This window comes from Bubalus bubalis, chromosome 10 (assembly GCF_019923935.1).
Source record: "Bubalus bubalis isolate 160015118507 breed Murrah chromosome 10, NDDB_SH_1, whole genome shotgun sequence".
Taxonomy (NCBI): Eukaryota; Metazoa; Chordata; class Mammalia; order Artiodactyla; family Bovidae; genus Bubalus; species Bubalus bubalis.
In genome coordinates this window covers 28,951,218-28,977,020 of record NC_059166.1, presented here as the reverse complement: position 1 = coordinate 28,977,020, position 25,803 = coordinate 28,951,218, and the positions used below count along the sequence as shown (strand labels likewise).

The following is a 25,803-nucleotide window of genomic DNA, read 5'->3' as shown; positions in this document are numbered from 1 at the left end:
AGACACTGGGAATGATGGAAAAGAACAGTTCTATAGATGACACAACACAGGTGGAATTGTTGAGGAAAAATCAGTTCACTGAGTTTGATTCCCTGTTACAAAACATGGATATTGGTACTCTTAAAAAATATAAAAGAGACTTCCCTGGTGGTGCAGTGGATAAGAATCCGACTGCTAATGCAGGGTACATGGGTTCGATTCCAGGTCTGGGAAGATCCCACTTGCTATGGAGTAACAAAGCTGATGCACCACAGCTATCGAGCCCATGCTCTAGAGCTCGAGTGCTGCAACTACTGTGCCTCTGTGCCACAAATACTGAGGCCTGCGTGCCTAGAGCCCAAGCTCCACAAGAGAAGCCACAGCAAAAAGCAGCATTGCAATAAAGAGTAGCCCCTGCTCGCCTCAACCAGATAAACCCGAGTACAGCAGAAAAGATGCAGCACAGCCAAAAGTAAATAAAATTATAAAAAAAATTAGAAGGGTTGTTTTGTAACATGTCTAGCTTATCATCTGACTTTAATCCCACACCTTTATTCCAGATTTTAACTCAGTTCTTGCTTGCAAGAATTTGTGGTCTTGCAAAAGTTTTCAGATTTTTCTGGAATCACAAAAACAGACCACTTCTCTCTCTACACACACACACTTCGCTGCAAAAGGAGTAAAACTGACACGGACATAATCGTAAGCCAAATAGAAGTGACTGTATAGACAATTCATTTCATCAACAAGTATTTACTGAACACTTGCTGTGTTCAGTAACACTTGCCAGGCACTGTCCTGAAGTCTGGAAATATTACAGGGGATTAGAAAAGTTCTTCCTCTCAGAGAGCTGACATCCTAGCATCTACATGTGGTGGCAGACACATGACTGCTTTCTCAGGCAAGGATCAGTGCCCTCAAGAAAGATGAAGCAGGGGGCAGGGGGAGAGCTTGTCAGCAAGGTGTGGTTGCCAGTGGAGGTGAGCAGAGGCCTGAGTTGGGTGAGGCAGGGAGCCCTCCACGACCTAATCTGCACTTTTAGGTGAGAAGAAATACGTTTTTTTCCATGGCTTGTTAATGTACTCACGTAATTTGCATTTAACATTTTTGGGGGTCAGTTAATTAATTTAAGTCTTAAAATTCCTAGCCTCTTAGTAATTCCCCAAACTTCTGTGTAATATAAACTTTTGGTTTTCCTTGTGTGTGTTCTGCACACTGATTGCTAAATATTAAGATATAGATACAAAAAGACCATTTTTAAAGATTAGGCTATTTTTAGGATGGTTTTAAAGATATGAATAATTAGAAAATGATTCTATAATATTAATGGATAGAAACAAGTGAATGAATAAAAAACATCCCAGTTAACTGAATGAAAACGAAAATGAATTTTAAAGTTACTTTATTAAAAAATATCCCTTATGGTAATTTCTCATAAAAATATACATACATTCTTTCACTTACACACTCTATTTAATACTATTGATTTCAAGGCAATTTTAAGTGCAGTTTTGAAAAGCATTCAGGATTTCTCCTGAAAGTATATGAAAAAATTATATACACTGCTTGCTTGCTAAGTCGTTTCAATCGTGTCCGACTCTGTGCTACCCCATAGACGGCAGCTCACCAGGCTCCCCCATCCCTGGGATTCTCCAGGCAAGAGTATACCATGCTGAGGCACAAAAAGAAAAACAATCCTTATTATCTCTTAAAGTGGTTAGAAAGGACCCTGGAGTTAACACCTACAGGAAGCAGGGTTATGTTCACCATTAACATGTAGATGCAAAGGTTCACGTGTGACAATGGCTTTTTTAAAAAGAGACTGCAGTTTTCAGACCAAAAGTGACATGGCCAGACAGGCTCTTTACACTTTTATCTAAAACATGACACTCCATCTGATTTCTATCAAGATGACGCCATTTCTGAAATCCTGGATCTGTTCATGGAATACAAGCGGAAAAGCTCTTCAGGAAAAACAGATCCTTCCCAGTTTGTCATCTTGGTTGATCTCATGAAAACTCTCTGGAGTCTGCTGTAAGTCTATAACCAATTAAGGACTCTTTACCACCTTCATCCACAAGCAGATCCACTAACACATGCGGTTTATCATAACCAAAGGAGGTGGTGGTGTTTCTCGGTGTTATGAAGTCTTGTCCTTCAGTCTTTACTTCCGTTTTATTACTTGGGGGAAATTCTGAGCTGGAGCAGTTGTCTGACACCGCCAGGCCACTATCAGAGCCATTTCTGGAGTGATACGCATTCAAAGTGATGCTGCAGGATTCAGACTGGTTGCTGCTTGCGTGGATAGAATCCTCTCTCTCTGGGGTCAGAGGACTACCTGGGGCCAAGTCAGAAATATTTTCTTCAATGGTCACCACTTCCATTTCACTAGAAAGATCTCCGTGTTCCACTTTTCCTGGATCGTCCTCAGTGTGTAGGCTTGAAATGGTCCCTGGGGACAGCTGCTCATTTTCTACAGCAATTGGCTGGTAGGTGATGGGTGATATAACTTTTGAATCAAATTTTGCCTCTGAAGAGGCATTTTTCACCACAGACAGCTAAGGGAAGAGAAATCAGTGATTAAACATAATAAATTATTAAACTTAAGTGCTTATCCTCAAAAAAAAAAAAAAAAAGGTTTAAAAGGGTAGAGGGTAACTAAATGTATCACTCATTGGCATATTTAGGATAACAGTGGAATAGAGTCTGATAATTGCCTTTTGTTTCTTTTTAATGGAAACACTATTAAGATTAAAAACAAGTTTTTAGAAAGTCACTATCTCACCAACATATGTTGCTTTTTGTGTGTTACCTTCAACAAGCACGCACGTTACGTTTGTAATAGGAGTACAGTTACTTATTCTAGGTAATGTTTCACCATTTGTCTTTATAGTCTAATTTTCATAGGCTCAATAATTTTATATTGATGAAATCATTTATCTAATACTAAGTGTTAAGGTGTTTGAATTTTTACCATTTATAGAACATGCTAAAGTTAATATTTTTATACATCTTTTTATTTATGAAACTATCTTTTGAAGGATTCATTTTTTAGAGTGTGGCATGCTTAGGCTGCTGCTACTTTGTACACACACTGCATACTTATCAACTCCTCAGGGTTAAAATTTCTTTTTTTGCCAGCATACACGACTTTTATTACAAGGTACTAGTGGATATTCAGGTTTATTTTTCCTTCTCGAGTAGGTGTAAAATAGCATACTGAGAGCTTCGTTTGTGCTTAACCACTGCTGCTAAGTCGCTTCAGTCGTGTCCGACTCTGTGCGACCCCATAGACGGCAGCCCACCAGGCTCCCCCGTCCCTGGGATTCTCTAGGAAAGAACACTGGAGTGGGTTACCGTAACCACTGCTGGGGCTGCTAAGTCGCTTCAGTTGTGTCCGACTCTGTGTGACCCCACAGACGGCGGCAGCCCGCTAGGCTGCCCTGTCCCTTGGATTCTCCAGGCACTAGTAGTTAATAATTCATATGTGATTGTCTGCTAACTTTTGACAGTTCTTATCCCCTCTACTTAAAGACAATGTTTCCATAACAAATTTACATGTGCCCTTTACATACCACAGGTATGATTCCTGTCATATCTGACTTAAACAGTTATCATTCTGACACTTTTAAATGTTCTTTTCATCATACTTTAAAATGTTAGGCACTAAAATGTCAACCTTCTAGTTTAGACTCACTGTTGGTCACCTTTCCTTCTACACTTCAACTACCATGAAGCATTTCTGTATTCGCAGGTTTTCAAAAGCCACACCTTATTGACAGTGGGCCTTAGCACACTGTCCCTCGGTACCTGGACAAACTCCTCTGCCTCTCAAGACTGTTTAGCTATCACTGCCCTTGGAGAAGCCATGACTAACCCAACTCTGCAAAGATGGACCAAGTCCTCACTGGCATGTATATAAACCTCGATCTTCAAACCTCAGATCGCACTGGACAACCACTTAATCCTTATCATTTTCCCACGTGACTTTAAGCTCCTGAGCACTTAGGCCTAACTATGCCTCTGCCCCTCATATAAAAAGGCACCTGGTGCATAGTAATAAAAAAAAAAAAAAGTGGTTTTGGGTATGTGGCAGATTGAGTGATTTATGATAGGTGACATGCAGCTGAGTATCATTCTACTTTAAAAAAAAATTCAAAGAATTATCAAAAAGGTTTAAATTAACATTTAGTGTCCAGTTCACCCTTGAACAATACAAGGATTAGGCACACTGAGCCTCTCTTGCAGTCAAAAAATCTACATATGACTTTTGACTCTCTAAAAACTTTACTAAGAGTCTGCTGTTGGCCAGAACTACCAATAACATAAACAGCTGATTGACCTGTATGTACCCTGTGTATTATATTTACACGCATTTTATACATTTACGACATACCTAACTTCACTTAATTTTTTCAATACTTCTAGGCTATATGGTGAGTTTTTTCCCAAACTGTCACAAATCTCCAAAAAAAATTTCCAATATATTCACTAAAAAAATACTGAAGTGGCCCTGTGCAGTACAAATCCATGTTGTTCAAGAGCCAACTATAAATAAATAAAGAAAAAAAAATCTAAATATATTACCAAGGATTTGGGTAACTTGGTGCCTTCTCGCTTAATTGGATAAAACTTCTTAATGATACAACATACAACTACCAGAGCAAATACAAGAAAGAGAAGTAAAGCAGCAACAATAGGAATCCAAACAGGATCTACAAAAAGGGAAAAAAAAATCACAAATTAGAATTGCAGTCAAACAGTGCTAGATCCATCAAACAGTTTTATACAGTCTCAGTGCTATTCTTTAATGGATTTACATATCCGGTAATTAATATGGTCAGAGTTTTAAAGAACACTGACACAGAAGTCAGAAGACATGAGTAAAAAATTAGGTACCTGTCCAAGATATCAACGTGCGATTCTTCCCAGCTTTCAGATTCTAAACTTTATGCAATTATACTGTCATACAGTGTGGCTAAAATGACTTTTTCATAATAATTTCCTTACAGCCCCCAATACAGGGTGTTTCTCTCAGTTGAAAAGGCAAAAAAAAAAAAAATAATTAAATATATCTCTTTAGAAATAAACTCTGGCAATGTCTGTAACTTTTTTTTTTTTTGTCTGTAACTCTTATAACAATCTGTATGTCTTTTAGTCCCACTCTTCTGAATTGTTACATTTTGTTATTTAAAGATTACAAAAACTTAATAAAATACACAGATGTACACAAATACACACATACAGGCAAGCTGCACAGGAATAAAGTCCCTTTGAATGTAAACCAGATATAAAGAATAATATAAAATAGGGAAGATTTGTTTCAGGGCACAAACATCTACAATCACGACTGTATATTTTTCTCTAATGCTGCTTTTTATTTTCACAGCACAATCTTCAATTTTTTTTTTCCAGTCCTCTCTTCAAATTAACAGTGCTCTACATGCTGTGGTGGTATTTGCATCCTTCACAGCATTTTATTGCCTTTAATTTCTATTCCAAAGTTACTTCTTTGAAATAATAACTCTGAAAGCAAGATCTTTTTTGACCCATCTCCTAGAGTAATGAAAATAGAAACAAAAACAAACACGTGGGACCTAATGAAACTGAAAAGCTTTTGTATGGCAAAGGAAACCATAAACAAGACAAAAAGATAGAAAGGGACAAAATATTTGCAAAGCAAAGGAAAGAGGATTAATCTCTAAAATATATAAACAGCTCCTGGAACTCAAAATCTAAAAAAAAAAAAAAAAAAAACCCCAAAAAACAGCCCAATTGAAAAATGGGTGGAAGACCTAAACAGACATTTCTCCAAAGAAGACATACAGACGGTCAAGAGCACAAGAAAAGATGCTCAACATCATAATTGTGAGAAATGTAAATCAAAACTACAATGAGGTTATCACCTCACACCAGTGAGAATGGCCATCATCAAAAATTTTCAAACAATAAATGTTGGGGAGGGTGTGGAGAAAAGGAAACCCTCTTGCACTGTTGGTGGGAATGTAAACTGATACAGTTACTGAGGCAAACAGCATGGAGGTTCCTTAAAAACAGAACTACCATACAACCCAGCAATTCCACTACTGGGCAAATACCCTGAAAAACCGTAATTCAAAAGTGAGATGTATGGAGAGAGTAACATGGAAACTTATATTGCCATATGTAAAACAGACAGCCAATGGGTATTTGCTTATGTCTCAGGGAACTCAAACAGGGGCTCTGTATCAACCTAGAGGGGTGGGATGGGAAGGGAGATTGGAAGAAGGTTCAAGAGGGAGAGGACTTATATATACCTATGGCTGATTCATGTTGAGGTTTGACAGAAAACAACAAAATTCTATAAAGCAATTATCCTTCAATTAAAAAATAAATAAATTTAAAAAAAGGACATGTGTACCCCAATGTTGACTGCAGCACTATTTACAATAGTCAGGACATAGAAACAATCTAAATGTCCATCAACAGAGGAATGGATAAAGAAGATGTGGTAAGCAGTTACAATGGAATATTACTCAGCCATGAAAAGGAATGAAATTGGGTAATTTGTATAGATGTGGATGGACCTAGAATGTGTCATATAGAGCGCAGTCAGAAAAACAAGGATTGTACGTTAATGCATATATGTGGAATCTAGAAAATGGTACAGATGAACCTATTTCCACAGTAGGAATAGAGATGAAGATGTAGAGAACAGACATGTAGACATGGAGGGGAAAGGGTGGGACAAACTGGGAGATTAGCCTGACATACTTAGATCACCACGTGTAAAACACAGAGCCAGTGGGAACCTGCTGTAAGGCGCAGGAAGCTCAGCTTGGTGCTTGGTGATAACCTAACTGGGTGGGATGGGGGGTGGGTGGGGATATATACACACACACAGTTGATTCACCATGTTGTACAGCAGAAACTAACACAGCAATCGTATGCTAACAAAAAAACAGAATAACTCTGGAAGTTACTAAAATAAATGCCTGTATCACACCTGTTAGAGGACATGAAAAAAATTTTTACAAAAGGAAAAGATAAAATAACCCCATAAGCAACACAGCACCCTGCTCAAAAGCACTGGAGTGGACAGGCAGAGAATGCTGCCTGCATATGAGCCAAAGAGGTACCATTGTGCTGCCACCTGTCAGTCTGGTTTGTAACTCAGGATTTCTTTTTTTTAAATAAATCTGGGGTATTTGCATTATTTCAAATTTTATGCATTTTCTTACTCAAAACAGCATAACACAAACGGATATTAAATGCACTGCATCATTTTAAGTTATCTATTTGAAATCCTCACGTAACGGCGTAAAAGTTTTCAGTATTCATTTTAAGTGTTTGGTCTGATTCTTCAGGCTAGATTTTCATTCTTCGAAAAGAAATTTGCAAAATTTTTTGTACATTTTTAACCTAGGAAATATATTCTAAAAACACTTGAACACTGTAACATACATATATATATATATATATACACATACATACAGACACACACACACGCACACACCCAAAGACAGTCACCAAAGTATGATTTATAAAGACAAATCGACAAGTTAATCCAAAAATTGAGAAACATTAAATATGATCTTTGGGCTTCCCTTGTGGCTCAGCTGGTAAAGAATCCGCCTGCAATGCGGGAGACCTGGGTTTGATTCCTGGGTTGGGAAGATCCCCTGGAGAAGGGAAAGGCTACCCACTCCAGTAGTCTGGCCTGGAGAATTCCAGAGACAGTATAGTCCATGGGGTCTCAAAGAGTCGGACACGACTGAGTGACTTTCACTCACTTCACTTCAAATATGATCTTCATAATAAAATATTTTAGAGACATTAAAAATACTATTGATAAAGTATGTAAAATAAAATGAAAAAATATTTATAGCATATGCTTAGCGTGCGTGCATGTGATCAGTTGTGTCCAACTCTTTGTGACCCCACGGACTATATTATATACAGTCCGCCAAGCTCCTCTGTCCATGGGATTTTCCAGGCAAGAATACTGGAGTGGGTTGCCATTTCCTACTCTAGGAGATCTTCCTGACCCAGGACCAAACCCACATCTCCTGTGTCTTCTGCACTGGCAGGCAGATTCTTTACCACTGAGTCACCTGGGAAGCCCCATATACTAAGTTATATTTGTACTACAGCATGATCATGGCTACAAAGCAAAGAAAAAATAGGATGGAAAAAACCCCACCAAACTGTGAATAACTGAGTATTCATTTGGATGGCAGAACTACAGCTTTTGTTTCCTTCTGGCTTTTTATATTTTAAAAATTATCTATAATGAACTTTTAAATTTCATAACATCAAAAATAAGCCCGAAGTTTTGTTAGGGTACCTGCCAAATGAGAATGCCTGTTAAAGAAAATAATAATAAAATGAAAACATTTAAGAATGTGTTATAAAAATGACCTATGATCTATGATTTAGACCAATCTTCTTTATTTTTGGATGTTGATTTCCATCGCTTGTCTAGTTTGCAGGTAACACAATTCCAGTCAGGGCACTACTGTTCAGCTTATAAACTTGCTGTCCCCAGGAAGAATATTTAATGGATATATAACATTTTGCTATATTAGAGTAACAAACTGATGTTATGTCCTTACCCATAATCCTGAAATGCAGAAGTTTATGCACACAGCTTTATGTGTTACATTGTTTCTTTCCTGGGTCAAAGGTCATCACATGGCTCTCTAAATTGGTTGTTCTGTATCTTTTAGGACTGAAAAATGGCCTTATTTTTAATTTTAAACTTCTCAGGAATGGAACTACTAAATATTTTTTGTAAAGAGCAGAGATGTACTGAAATTAAAAATCAACTCTTTTCACATTACCATTTTAGTGATCACTCCTTATACTGGGTTTCCCTGGTGACTGAATGGTAAAGAATGCACCTGCCAATGCAGGACATGTGTGTTAGATGCCAGGTGGGGAATATCCCCTGGAGAATATCCACTTCAGTGTTCTTGCCTGGGAAATCCATGGACAGAGGAGCCTGCTGGGCTAGTCCACAGGGTCCCAAAGGAATCAAACACTACTTAGGGACTAAACCACAACCCTACATTTAGGAAAAAATTGTAACAACTTACCTTCTGTGTTGTTATCATCAGAAAAGGTAATACAAAGTTCACCAGACTTATCAGTTGTAACAGCCCATAATTCTGAGACTCCTTCTGCTGAAACACAGTACTGAGAATTCAGCGAGGACACAGGAATATTTAAGAAGCACTGAGTCTCGTTACAATCCTCTTCCTTCGTGTACATTTTATCCATAGTCTGGACAGAAGAAGAAAACAAAGAAAATGCATGGCACCTTTTAATTTGGAAAAAAAAAATCACCATACTTATCCTGGTCAAACATTTGAAGAAAAACATAAGACATGATGAGTGCTGAACATGTCTGAAAATAGTGTTGATATTCATACAGTAAGTCAACCTGTTACTTCAACAAAGCATGATGCATGATGCTATAAATCTGTTAAAATGTTCTTTATAGAGATTATAAATTTAAAAATTAAAATATAGATTATGAATATAAAAACTCAAATAGCAGGAATGTTCAGTGTTGGCTGTCAAAGCAACAAATGCTCACTGGTCCTATTTCTATAGTGCCTGAAACCGTGCTGGTGTGAGAGACGAGCATGTCACAGGAAGAATAACCCAGGCATCCTGCCGGAGCATCTCTTAGCAGTAATACATGGAAGGGACTGAAGCAATCTCTGGGAGCTTATTATTCATTCAACCAGCCACAGCGCATGGATCACTGTGCTAGGGCCTAAGGACACAAAGGTAAGAAGTGGTGCCTGACCTCCAGTAACTTATGATAGAGTGTACAGGAGACACAAGAAGGAAATGCGAGTGAGTGATGAGGACTGTACGAGAAAGCCCCACTCTATGAAATGAGGAATAACCAGACCACAGAAGAGGAAACAGTCCATGGGGTCAGGAAAGACTTCAAAGGAGAGCTGACTTGCCAGCTGAATAGTGAAGAATAAATAGAAATTCTCCAAAGCAGACAAGGTGGAGAAGGGCATTCTGCAAAAGAGCAGGGTACCTGCAGGAAACTAAGAACAGTAAGCAGTTCGCCAGGGCACAAATGAAAATGAAGCTGGAAGGCTGGAGACATGTAGCTGGAAAGGATGCAAGAGGCCAAATTATGCCATGTCACCGAAGAGAATTTAGAAATGATTTTGTACTTAATGGGGACTTGTTAAAGGGTTTTAAGCAGTGAAGTAATGTGGTCAGGTACACACTTCAGAAAGACAACTCAGCTGGCAACCAAAGTGATGTTTCACAACCTAAATCAGACGTCCTTCTTCTTGTAACATCTTTCCATGACGCAAAATGACTCAGTGAGAAGAAGAGTCAGATCTCTCCAATGTCTCAAGAGAAGTGGTCCCCAGTGAACTTTCCAATGTCAGCTGCCCCAGCGCTCTGCTCAGCTGTGCTGCTCCCTTCGCGTGCCTGGGTGCCTCTGCCAGGCTCTGCCTGAAACACTCTCCCCACGTACATCCAGGAGCTCACCTCCTAACCTCCCCGAGCCCTGGCTCCAGTAACACTTCCCAACGAGGCCTGGCCACCCTGCTGGAAATCATTACTGCCCCACCCAGCTGCCCGGCCCTCCTCCCTGCTCTGTGGTTCTCCCACAATACTTACACTGGAGCTTTGTCTGCACTGCTCATGGCTACTCCTAGGGCCTGAAAGGCACCAGGCATGTGCTTGACAAATGCTGTTAAGTAAAGGAATGGCAGTGCTGTGGAGAGTGGATGCAACAGAAGAATTCTAGGCAAAGTGTGGGCTGCACGTCACTGCCAGGGTGCAGTCATGTCCTACAGAAGTATGGGTAGCTGCTTCTTTCAAAGACAGTGATTCCAATTAGAGCTTTGTATTACTTCACGTCACTACCAATGAGGAAGAAAGGATTAAAGCTATCCTCATCTTACCAGTGGAGAAATGGAGATACACAGGTTAACAGTCTAGATTAGAACCACACTGTTAAAAGAGGCAAAGAAAAAACTTAAAATGTATTCACGTGGCCAGTATTAAAGATTAACTCCAGTACTGATTCCCTTCAATATATATTTCTTTTTTTCTTACTAAAACTGATGAGCCATGAGTCTTGACTAAATATTCATAAACACTCTACTTTCATTTTACCACATATAAAACAATTTATGCAAACAGGAAAATTTCAATGTAGAAAAAGATGAGATAGAAACGCATACCTCACTTCTATTGACGCTCACAAATACACTGTATGTGAATGTATAACAAGTATTTTCATCATCATACATAGCTTCTGGCTCTTTTCCATTTACAGTAATTAAAGGGTGAAATATATCAACAATGATATGGTTTTCTTTCTTTCTGATACCCAGTTTAGGTGGTCCAACTTTCCCTGGGGGGTAGGGAACAAAAAAGAATTTGTATCAGCCTTGGAACTGTGATCCACAGCATATTACATAACATTGCCAAACTCAATCCATCAACCTACTCTTTTTGTTGCTGTTATTCTAAAGCAGGACTGCATTTAAATCGTTCCACAAACATCTAGAATATATTTTAACTGTCTTTAAGGAATCTTGGTAAAAAGCCTTGACATAAAAGAAGCTCAATGAATTTATCTTTCCTTTATCTTTGATTCTGTAGATTAAAAATCATTAAACAGAACATGCTTTTTAAAATACATTTCAGAAAAGGCATTGTAATTATCTTTGAATCCTCATCAAAACTCTTTGTATTTCCAGTGCCTATGGACACGTGGCATGAAGACTTCATAAAAGTTTGCAAAATACATTCAATTTTTACTACGAAAATCATAACTAGCTATTCACTGATTCCATAATATTTATTATGATGTCTTTGATGTCTGGAACTTTGTAGGTGAACCATTTCTCTATTCTTCACATATTTACTGCACACCTACTATGTGCCTGACAGATCTGTTTTTACTCACCAATATACCCTAGGGCCTAGCATACTTTCTGGCACATAGTATGACCTTGATAGATCTGTGTGGGAAAAATCTGACACAACAGATAGTATAATTATCAGGGGACAGAAGCGTGGAATCTGGGGACTGAAACTACTTCAGGGGCAGGTAGAGGCAGGGCTTTTAGAAGAGACGAAGTGGGCACAAACCAAAAGGAAGGAGCAGAGCCTGGGCAGTGGCTGAAGTCATGAAGCATGGAAGCTGAACGAGGATGAAAGAGAAGCTAGAAGGCAAGGCATTAAGAGCTACAAGACTGGGAAGGAACCATGTGACTACAGACTTCTCTTACCCATGAGTGACGATATGAAAGCTACAAGGTAGGGTGTTAGCCAAAAAAGAAGAATGGGCCCTGAAGAGTCTGGAGCTTGAGGTGACAACGAAGATCAGGCAGATCATGGGAATGGGATGTCGGAAGCGTGAAGAACTGAAAAATCACTGTGATTGAAGAGATTATAGAGCTGTAAAATTTTTAATGTGTTAAATTAAAAATGTTAAATTTAATGTGTTAAATTGCCAGAGGCCTTGAGGGGAAGACTGAGGGCAGTTCTCAGGTCCTGAGAGCAGTTCTCAGGTTTAGAAGGGCAAAGTGACAGGTACCTCTTATCTTGTGGGGCTTGGGCGAAGAGAAGACAGGAACTCCCTATATTTCTCCAAATGTTCCTAAGGACATTGTGATAATTTTTAGTAGCTGCTTATAAAAGCAAATATATACAGAAGACACGAATGAAATTAAAATTCAGACACGTATACATTCTACTCACCTTCTTTGCATAAAATAAATTCTTTGGACTGTGCATAGACAGATTCTTCTTGTCCAACCCTGGCCTTAACTCTACCCCAGACAGAACTTGATGGATCATTAATTACAGAAAAGATATTACAAGAATGATCAGAGGTATTGCAGGCATCAATCCATTTCCCGTCCCTAAAATAAAGAACACAAAGGTAACTTTTACTGTTAATACATGAACCGTCTCTGTCCGTGCTTTGCTGCTCATTCACAGCATGGAGCTGATAGAAAGAGATGAATAAGAACAGGATGAAGAAGCTAGATAAAGTGGGAAACTTTTACTCTTTGGTTAGAAGATCTATAAAATCATTTACAATAAAGAGGCTCAATTCAGAATAAGACCTATATAAACCACATTCCACATGCAGTTTTAAAAAATCTGTTCTTTAAACAAATCCAGAGTCCATTAACAGTCATAACTTATAGAATCCAACATATAATAACCCCTAATACTTGTCAAAAATTCTGTTGAAATTTTTCTTTCTACTTCATACATACACTATAGGAAGTAAGATGACTTGGCTGTTTTTAACACAGAACTGCAAGCTTTATTCGTCATGCCTTAACACATCAGAAGTTAGTCATACTCCTCTACCCTAAATCTGACAGGAAGAAGAACTAAGAGGCAGGAAATATTCTGAAAAGAACTAATTTGCATCCTTATTATATCTGGATGTCCTAAAGCAGTTCAGGCAGTTCTGCCACATGGGAAGGAATGATGACAGAAGAATCAGTTATGAGATGTGCAAAGGCCTTGGCAAAAACAGGATAAAAAGATAAAAGTGACACTCACTCATAGTTCATCACTTGTACGGTAAACACAGGACTCTGTAGTATAACAGGATAGTCCCAAAACATAACAGTGTTCAAGTTGTAGGCTTGTATTGTAACATTGGTTGGTGGTGGCACTACAAGAGATGCAAAAAGTAAGAAGGATCATAGTGAGCAGCAAACATTAACATTACAAAACCTTAACAGAAGAAGCCAAATATACACTTGAAGAATTCACCAGGATAGTCAATTTACTTAAATTAAGAATTTCTAAAAATTAATTTTATTAAAGAATGTACAGAAGCATTCTAATTCATTTTAAATTACTGAAACAACATTGTGATGTAAGGGACACACAAATACAGTATGAACAATGGTGGTTCCCAGGGGGTGGCAGGAAGGGGAAATTTGGAATTGCGTCCAATGGGTACAAAAGTAGGCATACAAGATTAGTAAGTTCTCGGTATCTGCTGTACACCCTTGTGCCTATCATTAACAAAACTGTATTGTTTACTCATAGGAAGATTCTTGAGAGTCCTTGGACAGCAGGAAGATCAAACCAGTCCATCCTAGAGGAAATCAGTTCTGAATATTCACTGGAAGGACTGATGCTGAAGCTGAAGCTCCAATACTTTGGCCATTTGATGTGAAGAGCTGACTCACTGGAAAAAGCTCTGATGCTGGGAAAGATTGAAAGCAGGAGAAGGGAGTGGCAGAGGATGAGATGGTTGGATGGCATCACCGACTCAATGGACATGAGTTTGCGCAAACTCCAGAAGGTAGTGAAAGACAGTTAAGCTTGGCGCGCTGCATGCAGTCCATGGGGTTGAAAAGTTGTACTTGACTTAGTGACTGAACAACAACAACAATTGCTGTATTTAAAATGTTTTTTATGAGTGTAGATCTCAAGTGTTTGTACCACAATAAAAAATGTGGCATATACATATAATGGAATGTTACTCAGCCTTACAAACGAATACGATGATTATGATACCTGTTGCAAGGTGGATTATCCTTGAAGACATTATGCTAATTGGAATATGTCAGATACAAAAGGACAAATACTGTATGATTCCACTAATATGAAGCATACAAAATAATCAAATACATTAAGACAGAGACTAGTACGGTGGTTATCAGGGGCAGGTGCGGGGGTAGGAGCCAATGGGGAGTTAATGTTTAATGGGTACAGAGTTTCAATATCGGATCACGAAAAGTTCCAAAGATGGAGTGCTGGCTGCACAACAATGTTAATATACTTAATGCTACTGGACTGCACATTTATAATAAGAAAAATGGTAAATTTTACATTATATATATTCTACCACAGTACAAATAAAACACAATTGACTTTAAAAAATACTAATATAGTATAAGCAACACATCGCTAGAATGTTTTAGGAGTTTTTATCAATAATTGCACTGCAATAATAATCCTCAATTCGTTAATCACTAGAATTTTCTCTATCTGGTACCAAAGATTGTATTCAATGGCTAGAGAAGAACTGGCCACAAGTGGGATGGTCAATTTTACTCTAAAGTGCTACCTGGGCTCTCAAACCTCCACTCAGCACTGTTACACACCTTTACTGCCTTTTCTCCAGCACAGCAATAGATACTGAACGACTGCCTGACGGAGCCATCAAGCAGTCCAGTTTCGTCAGCAGCTTTTTTCAAAACATATCCTATATTTCCTTCTGCCTTTGCTCTTTTAAACCATTTTAGAAAATGTCTGTTGATAAGATGTGCAAGTGGCACACAAGAAAACAGGCAGAAGTCATTTTAACATCTTATAATCAAACTCTACCACAACCATTATCTAGTTACTATAAGCTGCCATTTTTTCCCCTGCTGGGTGTAAATGGTTATTGTCCACCACCCCATAGAAAACTGAACACACACCTCCCTTCCTCCTCTCTCTCTCCCCCTCTCCTTTCTTGCCTTTCTCTGTGAACAAACATGAAGGTATAGAGTTAGCAATATGACCTGAAATGTAAGACCATTCAATCCTACCTATCTAGAAAACTCCATCAAACATGATCTGCTTGTACGGCTAAAATAAATAAATGAATAGCAATGTGGTCAGGTGCAGTGGCTTCCAAACATAACTTGTCACCCTAAAAACCTCAGAGAGAGCCAAAAGTTTATACTTTTAAAAAATGTATATTCCAGATAATAATGATAATCACTTAGATTTATACTGAATTGTTTGTTGTTTATTCACTAAGTTGTATCTGACTCTTTGTGACCCCATAGACTGCAGTCCACCAGGCTCCTCTGTCTATGGCATTTTTCAGGCAATACTGGAGTGGGTTGCCATTTCCTCTCCCAGGGGATTGTCCTGACCCAGGGATCAAACCTGCATCTTCTGCACTGCTGGAGGATTCGTTACCACTGAGCCACTAGGGAAGCCCTATACCCGGTAGCCTTATACCTAGTAGACTGTTCTAATAAGAAATATATTCCCTAGGTTGGACCTTAAGAAATCTGGATTCTTTCCTTGCTATATTACTAAAGAGTTGTTTCAGAATCCCTCACCTGTCAAGTGAGGTGTTAATTTCACATACACAGGATATTTGCTTACTGCTGAAGAAAACACCTACTGTATTTTTCCCAAAACAAAAATTCCAATATTTGAAGCCAAACTGGTACACTGTCTTAATTTACAATTATTTAGCAATTGCATTATTGTTTCAAAGCAGAACATGGATCAAGAGTTATTTAGGTAAAAAACACAGTGTGTGCCTGCATGCTCAGTCACAAAGTCATGTCTGGCTTTTTGCAGCCACCTGGACTGTAGCCCATCAGGCTGCTCTGTCTATGGGATTTTCCAGGCAAGAATACTGGAGTCAGTTGTCATTTCCTCCTCCAGAGGATCTTCCCGATCCAGGAATCGAACCTATGTCTCCTGTACTGGCAGGCAGATTCTTTACTGCTGAGCCACCTAAGGAAGCCCTCGAGGACAGTGTGATTCTATTGTCATACCCCCACCCCTTTTTTACTTTTCCCTTTATATCAGTGGTTTTCCACAAGAGGTGCTATGTCCCCTAGGGATATACGGCACTGTCTAGAGACAGTATGGTTCTCCTAAGGGCATGGTGCTGGTGGGGTTCTACTCGCATCTAAGGGACAAAGGCTGGGGATGCTGCTGATATCCTGCAATACACAAGACAGCCCTCCACATTTTGGCAGTCAAAAATGCCATCAGTGCCGAACACTGAGAAACCCTGCCTTATCATAATTTTAGGAATCGTTTTTATTTAGGAAGAAAATTAATTTAAAGAGAGAATGGAATTCAAAATCACCCCACACCTGTCAGAATGGCTATCATCGAAGTCTATAAACAACAAATGTTGGTAAGCATGTGGAGAAAAGGAAACCCTAGTACACACTGTTGGTGGGAATGTCAATCAGTGCAGCCTCTACGGAGAACTGTATGAAGGTTCCTTAAAAACTAAAAATAGAACTACCATATGATCCAACAATTGCACTCTGGGATATATACATATATCTGAGGAAAACAAAAACACTAGGAAAACTTGAAAAGATACATGTACTCCAATGTTCACAGCATCATTATTTACAAAAGCCAATATATGGAAGCAACTCAAGTGCCCATAAATGGATGAATGGATAAAGAAGATACGGTGTTTGTATGTGTATATGTAATATACATATATGCATAAATACATACATACATAACGGAATACTACTCAGTCACAAAAAATGAATGATATTTTGCCATGTGCAGCAACATGTTTGGACCTAGACTGCATTATGTTTAGTGAAAAAAGTTAAAACACGGTATATTATCACTTACATGTGCAACCTAAAAACAAATGGATGACTGTATCAAAAAAGAAACAGGCTCACAAATATAGAGAACAAACCAGTGGTTACCAATGGTGTGGTAGGAGTAAGAGAGGAGTAGGGGATTAAGAGGCACAAACTACTATGTCTAAAATAAATAAGCTACAAGAATACACTGTGCAGCACAAGGAATATAGTTGATTAATAAGTTTAAATGGAGTATAATTTAAAAATATTGAATCACTGTTATATACCTGAAAGTAATACTGAAAATTAACTACACTTCAATAAAAAATAAAAGACAAACAGAATTTTTTGATAAACTAATATGTTTTACACTTCCTGCTCAGTGAATAGCCTTGGTGTCTCTTGAAATCTCTAATTTCCATATTATTCACCAAAGTAGTAGAACACTTTGTACCTAAAGATTGAAATTATGAAGTTGGAATGATGTCTCATGTTCAAATACTCAATATGCCCTTTAAGCTGTAACCAGTGATCAGACAGCATTTTTCTACTTTTCCTTTCTGGAATAATGTTGATGGCTTTTGGTATCTATCCTCACTGGTTCTCTAAGCAATTTTCTTGCAGGTAGTCAGGAAGCACTGGACTTGCCAGATTTCGCCCTGGTGTTAGTCGAGTTCCTGTGGCCATACACAGCAGGGTGGACTGAGCCCTCCTTAACAGGGCTCCTTCCTCTATGGTGTGTTCACACCTCAGCTTCATGAAGCAACCTGTCTCAAACAGTTTACATTCTATGGTTGAGAAGGAAATTAAAGGCATCCCCCTCTATGGTCAATTCAACATTAATATCAAATATCAATCACACATATAAATATAATTTTGCAATTACATAAAAAGCCTAATGTTAAGAAAATTCGTAATAAATCAGAACGTCCCTGAGATGCCATTTCTTAATTTTAGCATCTTTTGCTGCTCTTGTTGTTCAGTCTCAAAGTTGTGTCCAACTTTTTGCGACTCCATGGACTGCAACACTCCAGGCTTTCCTGTCCTTCACTATCTTCCTGAGTTTGCTCAAACTCAGGTCCATTGAGTCGGTGATACCATCTAACCATCTCATCCTGTCACCTCCTTCTCTGCCTTCAGTCTTTCCCATCATCAGGGTCTTTTCCAATGAGTAAGCTCCTTGCATCAGGTGGCCAAAATATTGGAGCTTCAGCATCAGTCCTTCCAATAAAAATTCAGGGTTGATTTCCTTTAGGATTGACTAGTTTGATCTCCTTTCAGTCCAAGGGACTCTCAAGAGTCTTCTCCAACATCACACTTCAAAAGCATCAATCTTTGGCGCTCAGCCTTATGGTCCAACTCTCAAATCCATACATGACTGCTAGAAAAACCATAGCTTTAACTATATTGACCTTTGTCGGCAAAGAGATGTCTCTGCTTTTTAATACACTGTTTTGGTTTGTCATAGCTTTTCTTCCAAGGAGCAAATGTCTTTTAATTTCGTGACTGCAGTTAGTAGCTGAGAATTTACAAACCATCAGGTCCTGGTTTCTTTTGTTTAACAGTCCTTCCCTTGATTACTCTAATCTTGTATTTTACAGTAAGAAATAAAAAGACACCACATGGCGCCTTCAATCTGCTTGGAAACCTCCTTTGCTAGGTCACTGGGCTCACCAGGCACATTTCCTACTTTCTCTGCTATTAAAGGTGATGGTGGTGTTAAGTTTCCTGCCACTATGTAGCAAGGATCCTCTCACAGTTTCCAGTAAAGACAAGTCCTTCACTTCCTTTTAAGTACCTTTTAAAAAATTATTCCCAGTAGGAATATGTATGTACCCAATCTGAAATTAGTTTCTGCATTTGAGGGAAAGGCATACAGAAATAAACCTATGTACTAGAATATAAAATAAAGTGCAATTTATATTTAAGAGGTTACTGAATCATACATTATGAAATACAAACAGCAGTAGACTTGTGTTGCATTTGTCTTTATAGTGAATCAAATATTTCCCAAAATTTAAGTAAAAGCCTGGCATGATTAGACTAGGACAGGACTTAAATCACAGCTTTCAAAGCAATCAAGGCAGGTAGTAGGAAAAGAGGTTTCAATGGATTCTAAAACACAGAAATTACTACTAGATTATAGGAGAGACTTTTGAATATTTACATCAAAGGATGTAACCTGTGGTTTTAATGCTACAGAAGAGAAACCATGTGGTGATCAGACATCTGCTTTTGTCATCCTTGCCAAAAATCACATGATAAAGTAGACATGAGCAGTGTTCTCCTTAAGTTTCAGAATTTTGTAACCTAAAGTTTAAATGGTTACATAATTAGCTTAAAATAATTGAGGCTTACAGCTAACTTCTATTCATAATAAATGTACTCTATGTCAATAAAAATATGTGTAGAAATAGCAAGAGAATGGAGTTAAAGGAGTATCTTATGAAGTAGGATCATCTTACAGATGTCCCCATCTCTTAAAAATGCCCAGAAGTTTTCCGTAACACATGTTGTTTTCGGAAATGGGTTTAGAGTCCTTGTAGCATTATATCTGCCATTATACAACCCAGAGTCAAGTTCAGCTCTGTTTTAAGATCTGCTTCCCCAAACTCCTCTAGAGCTAGCAGCTGAAGGTTAAACAAAATCAAACAAAGGAGAGAAGAATCACTTTTCATAACATTCTAATTACAACACAGATAAAAAGGAGAGATCTGGTTACAGCGGATTGTTTCCTGGTGATAAGAAATGAAAAAAAGAGCAAGGATATGAAAAAACAGCAAGGGAAAGGACAGAAAAGACAAATGAAGTTCAGCACGTGGTGAAGCCCTGCCGCTAGATGGGGCAATGGAGGTGTCACCGAAGCCCCTAAACCAGTAGCTAGGACAGCTCTATGATCCTCACTGGGAAAGGCAGCAGGGGGGAAGCACACCATTACAGACACCTCCAGATTTCCTTTGCAGGGACGGTGATAGGGGTGCAGGCAGCCTCCTATGCGCCATCCTGTAGCCTCTGAAAGCATCTGTGCTTCGACCGAAAGACGGACAGTCACAGCAGTTCGCCGATTTTTACATAATAGCATTCAAAGACAAAAAAATTATGTGAGTGCGTGTGAGCGTGGTCAATCATATTTGACTCTGCGACCCCATGGACTGTGGCTCACCAGGCTCCTCTGTCCATAGGATTTTCCAGGCAAGAATACTGGAGTGGTTGCCATTTCCTCCTTCAGGGGATCTTTCCAACCCAGGGATCAAACCGGCATCTCCTGCACTGCAGGCGGATTCTTTACCACTGGGTCATCTGGAAAGCCCCAAAAGTTGTGTACATCTAAATGCAAAACAGAGCTCTGCACTCCATGGACACCATTCGACTATCTGCTCACAACCTCCCTAGGGGAAGGACAAACAGAAGCATAAAGAGGTTAAGGAGACAGTGGCCAGTAAGTAAGTTGTTTTGGAGGATTCAAAGTCATCTGACACTACAACTCAAAAACAAACTAACTTAAAGCATCCAGATTTTTTTCTGAGTGAGCAACTCTCAAAATATCTAACAACTTCCTCATGTTAAAGATGCGGGGTTACGGACATTTTCACAAAGGTTTCTTCTTACACAGCAAAATAAGAAATGACATGAGAAATCCAGGCAGAAAAAGGGAAAAACATAAAGACTTCTGCATTCTTTTCAGAATATATTTATGATTGTGATCTATCTACTGGTTTTACGATGCTGATAAAATAACTTTTTCTTAGGGCTTTCCAACTTCTTCTCTTAGCAAATATTGATAGCACCATCCTCTAAATTTAAGCTGAATAAAGACATTTAAGAATTCTTGCACATGGTGTTTCAAGCATTCATAAAAGTTTAAAAACTGAAACATTTAAATATTGGGGGGCTTTGAAAGAAATCCTATCTATCACTTTGTGAAACGAAAGGAAAAAATTATCCTATTTAAAATTCCTTCTATTATTTCCTTGTACCTTCGTAAAAAGGGTGTTAGAACTAAGGGTTCAAGTGAGTTCATTAAAATATTTCAGGTCTGTTTCACCTTCCCGAGTTCCTTAGCTGTTTCAAGACCTCTAGTGTCCCTGAAGTCTTCTCTTCCTCCTGTCTGCAGGTTTTATCACTCACTCTCTCTTCCTTAAAATATAGGACCCAGAAGTAATGTAACTGATGTGAATGAATACTTTTCTGAAGGATGGTTCTATCAAATCGTGGCTTACACTTAATTTGTAATGAACTAAAACTCCCCAGGTCTTTCGCAGAAACCACAACCAAATTAGGGCTTATCCAATAAACTTCTTCCCAGACACTTTTCTGATCTGAAATGCAGCGCTGTAATATTGTTCCTGTTTATTCAATTTCATCTAGTTGGGTTTGCTTGGCATGCCAATAAAATTCTAATTGAACCAGGTCCACCTAGTCCCTGAGAGAACTCATTTCTCAGGACTAATTCTCATTTGGACTGATTCACTCTAAGTTGAGAAATAGTTTAGGAACAGAAAAAATTAAACAGGACTTTTCAATCTTAGGAAGAATGGGAAAACGTTGGAACAAGGAGTTAGTCACGGAGCTCATTTAAAATTTTTCATATTGATCTGGATGAGTTTGTTTTTAAAGCTGACACAATTTCTCATTCATAACTAAAACAATGCAATATTTAAAATATATATTTGTGAAAATCATGCACATAATTGAATGACAGTCACCAACATATATGAAATATTTACTGGACAAGCTATGAGCTCAACTTTGTTATGCATTATCTCAGTTAAACACCGCAACTGTCCTAGAAGGGAGGTAGTATTTACATCTTTTTACCAAAAAGAGAAGGGGAAAAAAAAAAAGCTTAGAGAAGTTACTCAAAGACTTGACAGTGTGCAAAGTTTTGTTGGTTTTAATTAATAAAAGCTGTGTAAGCATCATCTTTGTGATAGTTTACTAAAAGTGGGGAAAAAATATAAATAGAAACTGGAGATAATTGTTTTCTGATGACTTCATAAGCATTTGCTTCAAGTAATTTTGCCTAATTTATTACACTATCACAATTACAAGACAGTCCCCGAAAATCTGAACAATATACTAAATTATTTATTTAGAATGGACATGATTGAAATGGATATCTAGTTTTGGGATAATCTAAAACAAAGACACTGCCTTAATAAGAAAATTACAAGTAACTGATTCCTTTTTGTCAGGAACTCATTTAATTCTGGCTCATCTTTCATTTTGATTCTTTGTCCAATTAAAATGGAGCCATTAATTATCCATTTAGCTCAGTCTTTAAAGGGATTATTTCTCTCTTGAGTTCTTTAGGTTTTCTTTTATATAGAACCAAAATGTGGATCTTTCAAAAACCCATATAAATCATGAATCACAGTAAAATGAAAACAAATTATTAATACCCTCTTCAATAAATATAATTGAAATGCACTGATTTAAGCACTCTGAATCTCTGAAATACATATAGAATCTAAAGTAATGAAAACTCTCAACACACCCAAAGCATTACCTAAAGTCAGAGAATGAACAGCTAATAATCAAGTGGAGAAGGTGTTAAGAGCCCCACTCCTGTTTTAAAGCAGTCTGCTCTTCAGATAATACCCAGAGTGGAAGAACAAAATGGAAAAAGGTAGCTGACACCTGTGGTTACACAATGCTCAAGTACAGAAGGCCACAGATCTTCCTATGGAGAAAGGCAGGCAATCCTCCTCCCAGGGCTCGTATCAAGAACACAGGAACTGTGTAGTCCCAAGGGGCCCATGGTCAGGAGGCCTCCAGTCTCAGAAGGAAGAGCCTTGTACTTGGTTTACTGCTCTGCCCTAGCCAGGAACCTCGGTCACTCTCTTCCTCTCTTCCCACATCCAGTCATCCCCAAGTTATGCTCTCTATTCTAATTTTTTCTTTTCCATTTAAACTTACCACTGTCTTCTCCCAGACTTAAGTAGCAGCCTCCTATGTGGCATCCCTCCTTTGAATCTATCTCAAAACTATCCTCTAAGATGAATGGTCTTTCTAAATGGTGGATCTGATCCTGCATAAAATCACTGATCTCCTGAAAATAATCCCATGGCTACCCACTGATTTGAGCAAGAGTGAGCCTATTATTTTGTTGGCTCAGCACCTGTACTTCTTTCAGGAACATTATGGCTCTCCCTCCCGGAATTCTCCTACTGTTACCACCTGCAACAGGTGGTATCCTTCCCATAGCTGGCACCTGACCCAAGCTGGGCAAATCGGAGCATTCTTCTGGGATTTTTCCAGGGTGGAGGAAGCTGCAAGATATCAAAATCCAAAAGCCTGTCAACATCCATGATTCTTGCCAAGTAGAGAAGGCTGCCAATAGCAAAAGTCAGTAATAAAAAATGGAGGGTCTTGGCACTTTGAGTTTCTGGTTCAGCCGACATCTCTACATTTCTGTTTTAACTCTGGTTTGGATTCTCTGAGCCAATAAACTCCTCTTTTTGTTGAAGTGAGCTGAAGCTGTGTTTCTGTCCTTTGCTGTTACACGTGACAAGGCACTTCATTAATTGGTTCCTACCAACCAACTGGTTCCTAAACAACAATTTTGCTGTTGTTGTTTAGTTGCTCAGTTGTGTCTTTTGAGACCCCATGGATTGTAGCTTGCCAGGCTCCTCTGGCCATGGAATTCTTCAGGCAAGAATACTGGAGTGGGTTGCCAGTCCCTTCTCCAAGGGATCTTCATGACCCAGGGATCGAACCCAAAATGCTTATTCCACAAATTCAACTTGCTGTTTCAGAGCCCTTCCTCTGCACACATAAGTCTCTTTGCACCTTCAGCTCCAACTCTGGAGTCACCTTCTCAGTGAAATCTTCCCTGATTCCCCTGCTGAGTCAGGCACCCATGTCTTGCTTTCCAGTAAACTATGTATAAGTAAGTTCTGGCTCTTATCACAATGGACTGAAACTGCTCTTATGGGTGACCAACTTGCCCTAGTAATGGCAGAGGACAGAGTTAAGTACTTCGGACTCTGGAACCCAACTGCCAAGCTTCCCAGTGAATAGCAGCAATTTAGTAGATTCCATGCCTCAATTTCTCATCCATAAATAAGAGCTAGAACAGCGTCTACTTTATAGGACGTTTGGGAAATGATGTGATAAGAACTTACAACAGTGCCCAATAACTGTTAGCTATACCATCAGGATCCTTGAAGGCAAAAACTGAAGTTATTTTTGTATTTCCAACACAAATGGCGCAATGTCTCTTCCAAGGAATGACTTAACTATTTGTTTGCTTGACTTCTAAAGAGCAAGCCAAAGGAGAGCGGGATACGAAGGGACCGCAGCTAACAAGTGTCACAGAGGAAGTTATAACACAGGTGCAGACCCCGAGTTCGCCAAGGGTAAAGGAGGCGGGGTCGCCCTGACCCCTTCCAGGCAGCTGCTAATCGCATACACAGAGGAAACGCTCAAGAATGCCCCGCTTTCCGATAATCTAGGTTTGCCCCTTTTGCAGAAAGAGTTTACCGATTTCACCGGAGCTCCTAATTATCACTACACTGAGCTTTAGAAAAACATGTTTCCTGGGAAATCTCTTTAAGCAGGCGGAGATAGAGGAGGAACTGAGGTCTGCCAAGAGACCTACTGCCTGACAAACGGACTCGAGAGTACATGCCCTGAACCACTTCCAGACTCGCATGTAAGACTGCCACTTAACTGCCTTTTAATAATTCTCAGCTGGCGAAAGAACGTCTAAGGATTCGGGGCCGACCTTACGAATATTTAAATCATGAGCTGTGGCCACAGTATGCAACTGCTCACCACGTAACTCACTTATTTAAAAACGAATTAAGAGAACGCGTTTTGTTTCGGCAACCGCGGAAGAGGCCAGAAAAAGGGAACTCCGCTGCAAACCGCGGAGACTCGGCGTCACCTTCCCAGTGGCCGCCCCCTTAGGACCCGAAGCCGCCGCCGGCGTCGAGGACCGCCGCGGGCGCGGCCCCGACCCCGGGCGGGGCTTCCTGGCCGGTGGGGCTCCCTCCTTTCCCGTCCCCACCCGCCTGCGGCCCTGCCGCGAGCGACAGTACCCGAAGAAAGTCCTGGATTCGCGGCGCTCATCTCAACCCAGCTTCCGGTCAGCAAGACAGGGACGAAGAAAAAGAGGAGAGCCATGTTGCTCCAGACAAAGGCGGGTGCTGCCCAGCACCACCGCGGGTATACACCCACGCGGACCTCGGGCTTAGGTCTTGCGTCACTTCCTCCGCCGAAAACCATCCCTCCAGCGGAGGCGGGGCGTAGACGGGAAAGTGGGGCGCGGACAGGGAGGCCGAGACCAGGACTGGGCGGGCAGCCTGGCCAGGAGGCGGAGCCAGGGCCGGGCTGCAGGGCCTGGGCGGGGAGGGCGGCTTGGTTAGGGGTAATTAGGATTCCTGAGGGGAGGCTGAGGTGGCCTAGGAGGTTGAATCGGGTAGGCGAGCTGGAATACAGCGGGAAGTCAAAAGAGAGGTCGCCTCTGTGGAGGCTCGGCGTTAAGGGCACGGCAGTCTGT

General features: G+C 39.6%; 1 protein-coding gene across 1 annotated transcript; it reads right to left on the bottom strand.

Annotated features, from left to right (window-relative positions):
• Positions 1–1,364: 1,364 nt before the first annotated feature.
• On the bottom strand, positions 1,365–25,544 carry IFNGR1 (interferon gamma receptor 1). Its single transcript, XM_006052273.4, has 7 exons — positions 25,343–25,544; positions 13,543–13,657; positions 12,721–12,884; positions 11,193–11,365; positions 9,057–9,243; positions 4,567–4,694; positions 1,365–2,537 (listed from the first exon to the last, which is right to left on the bottom strand). The coding sequence occupies exons 1-7, from the start codon at positions 25,527–25,529 to the stop codon at positions 1,989–1,991; spliced, it is 1,503 nt and encodes a 500-aa protein (XP_006052335.4). The 5' UTR covers positions 25,530–25,544; the 3' UTR covers positions 1,365–1,988.
• Positions 25,545–25,803: the final 259 nt, after the last annotated feature.

What these genes read in the sequence shown, in the direction of transcription:
- IFNGR1 (XM_006052273.4), bottom strand. Translation starts at nt 25,529, where the DNA reads ATGGTTTTCGGCGGAGGAAGTGACGCAAGACCTAAGCCCGAGGTCCGC. An exon ending in GAATCCAGGACTTTCTTCGG is followed by an intron (nt 13,658 to 25,342) that starts GTACTGTCGCTC and finishes CATCTCTTGTAG; the next exon opens with TGCCACCACCAACCAATGTT. An exon ending in TGATGATAACAACACAGAAG is followed by an intron (nt 4,695 to 9,056) that starts GTAAGTTGTTAC and finishes CCCTTTTTGTAG; the next exon opens with ATCCTGTTTGGATTCCTATT.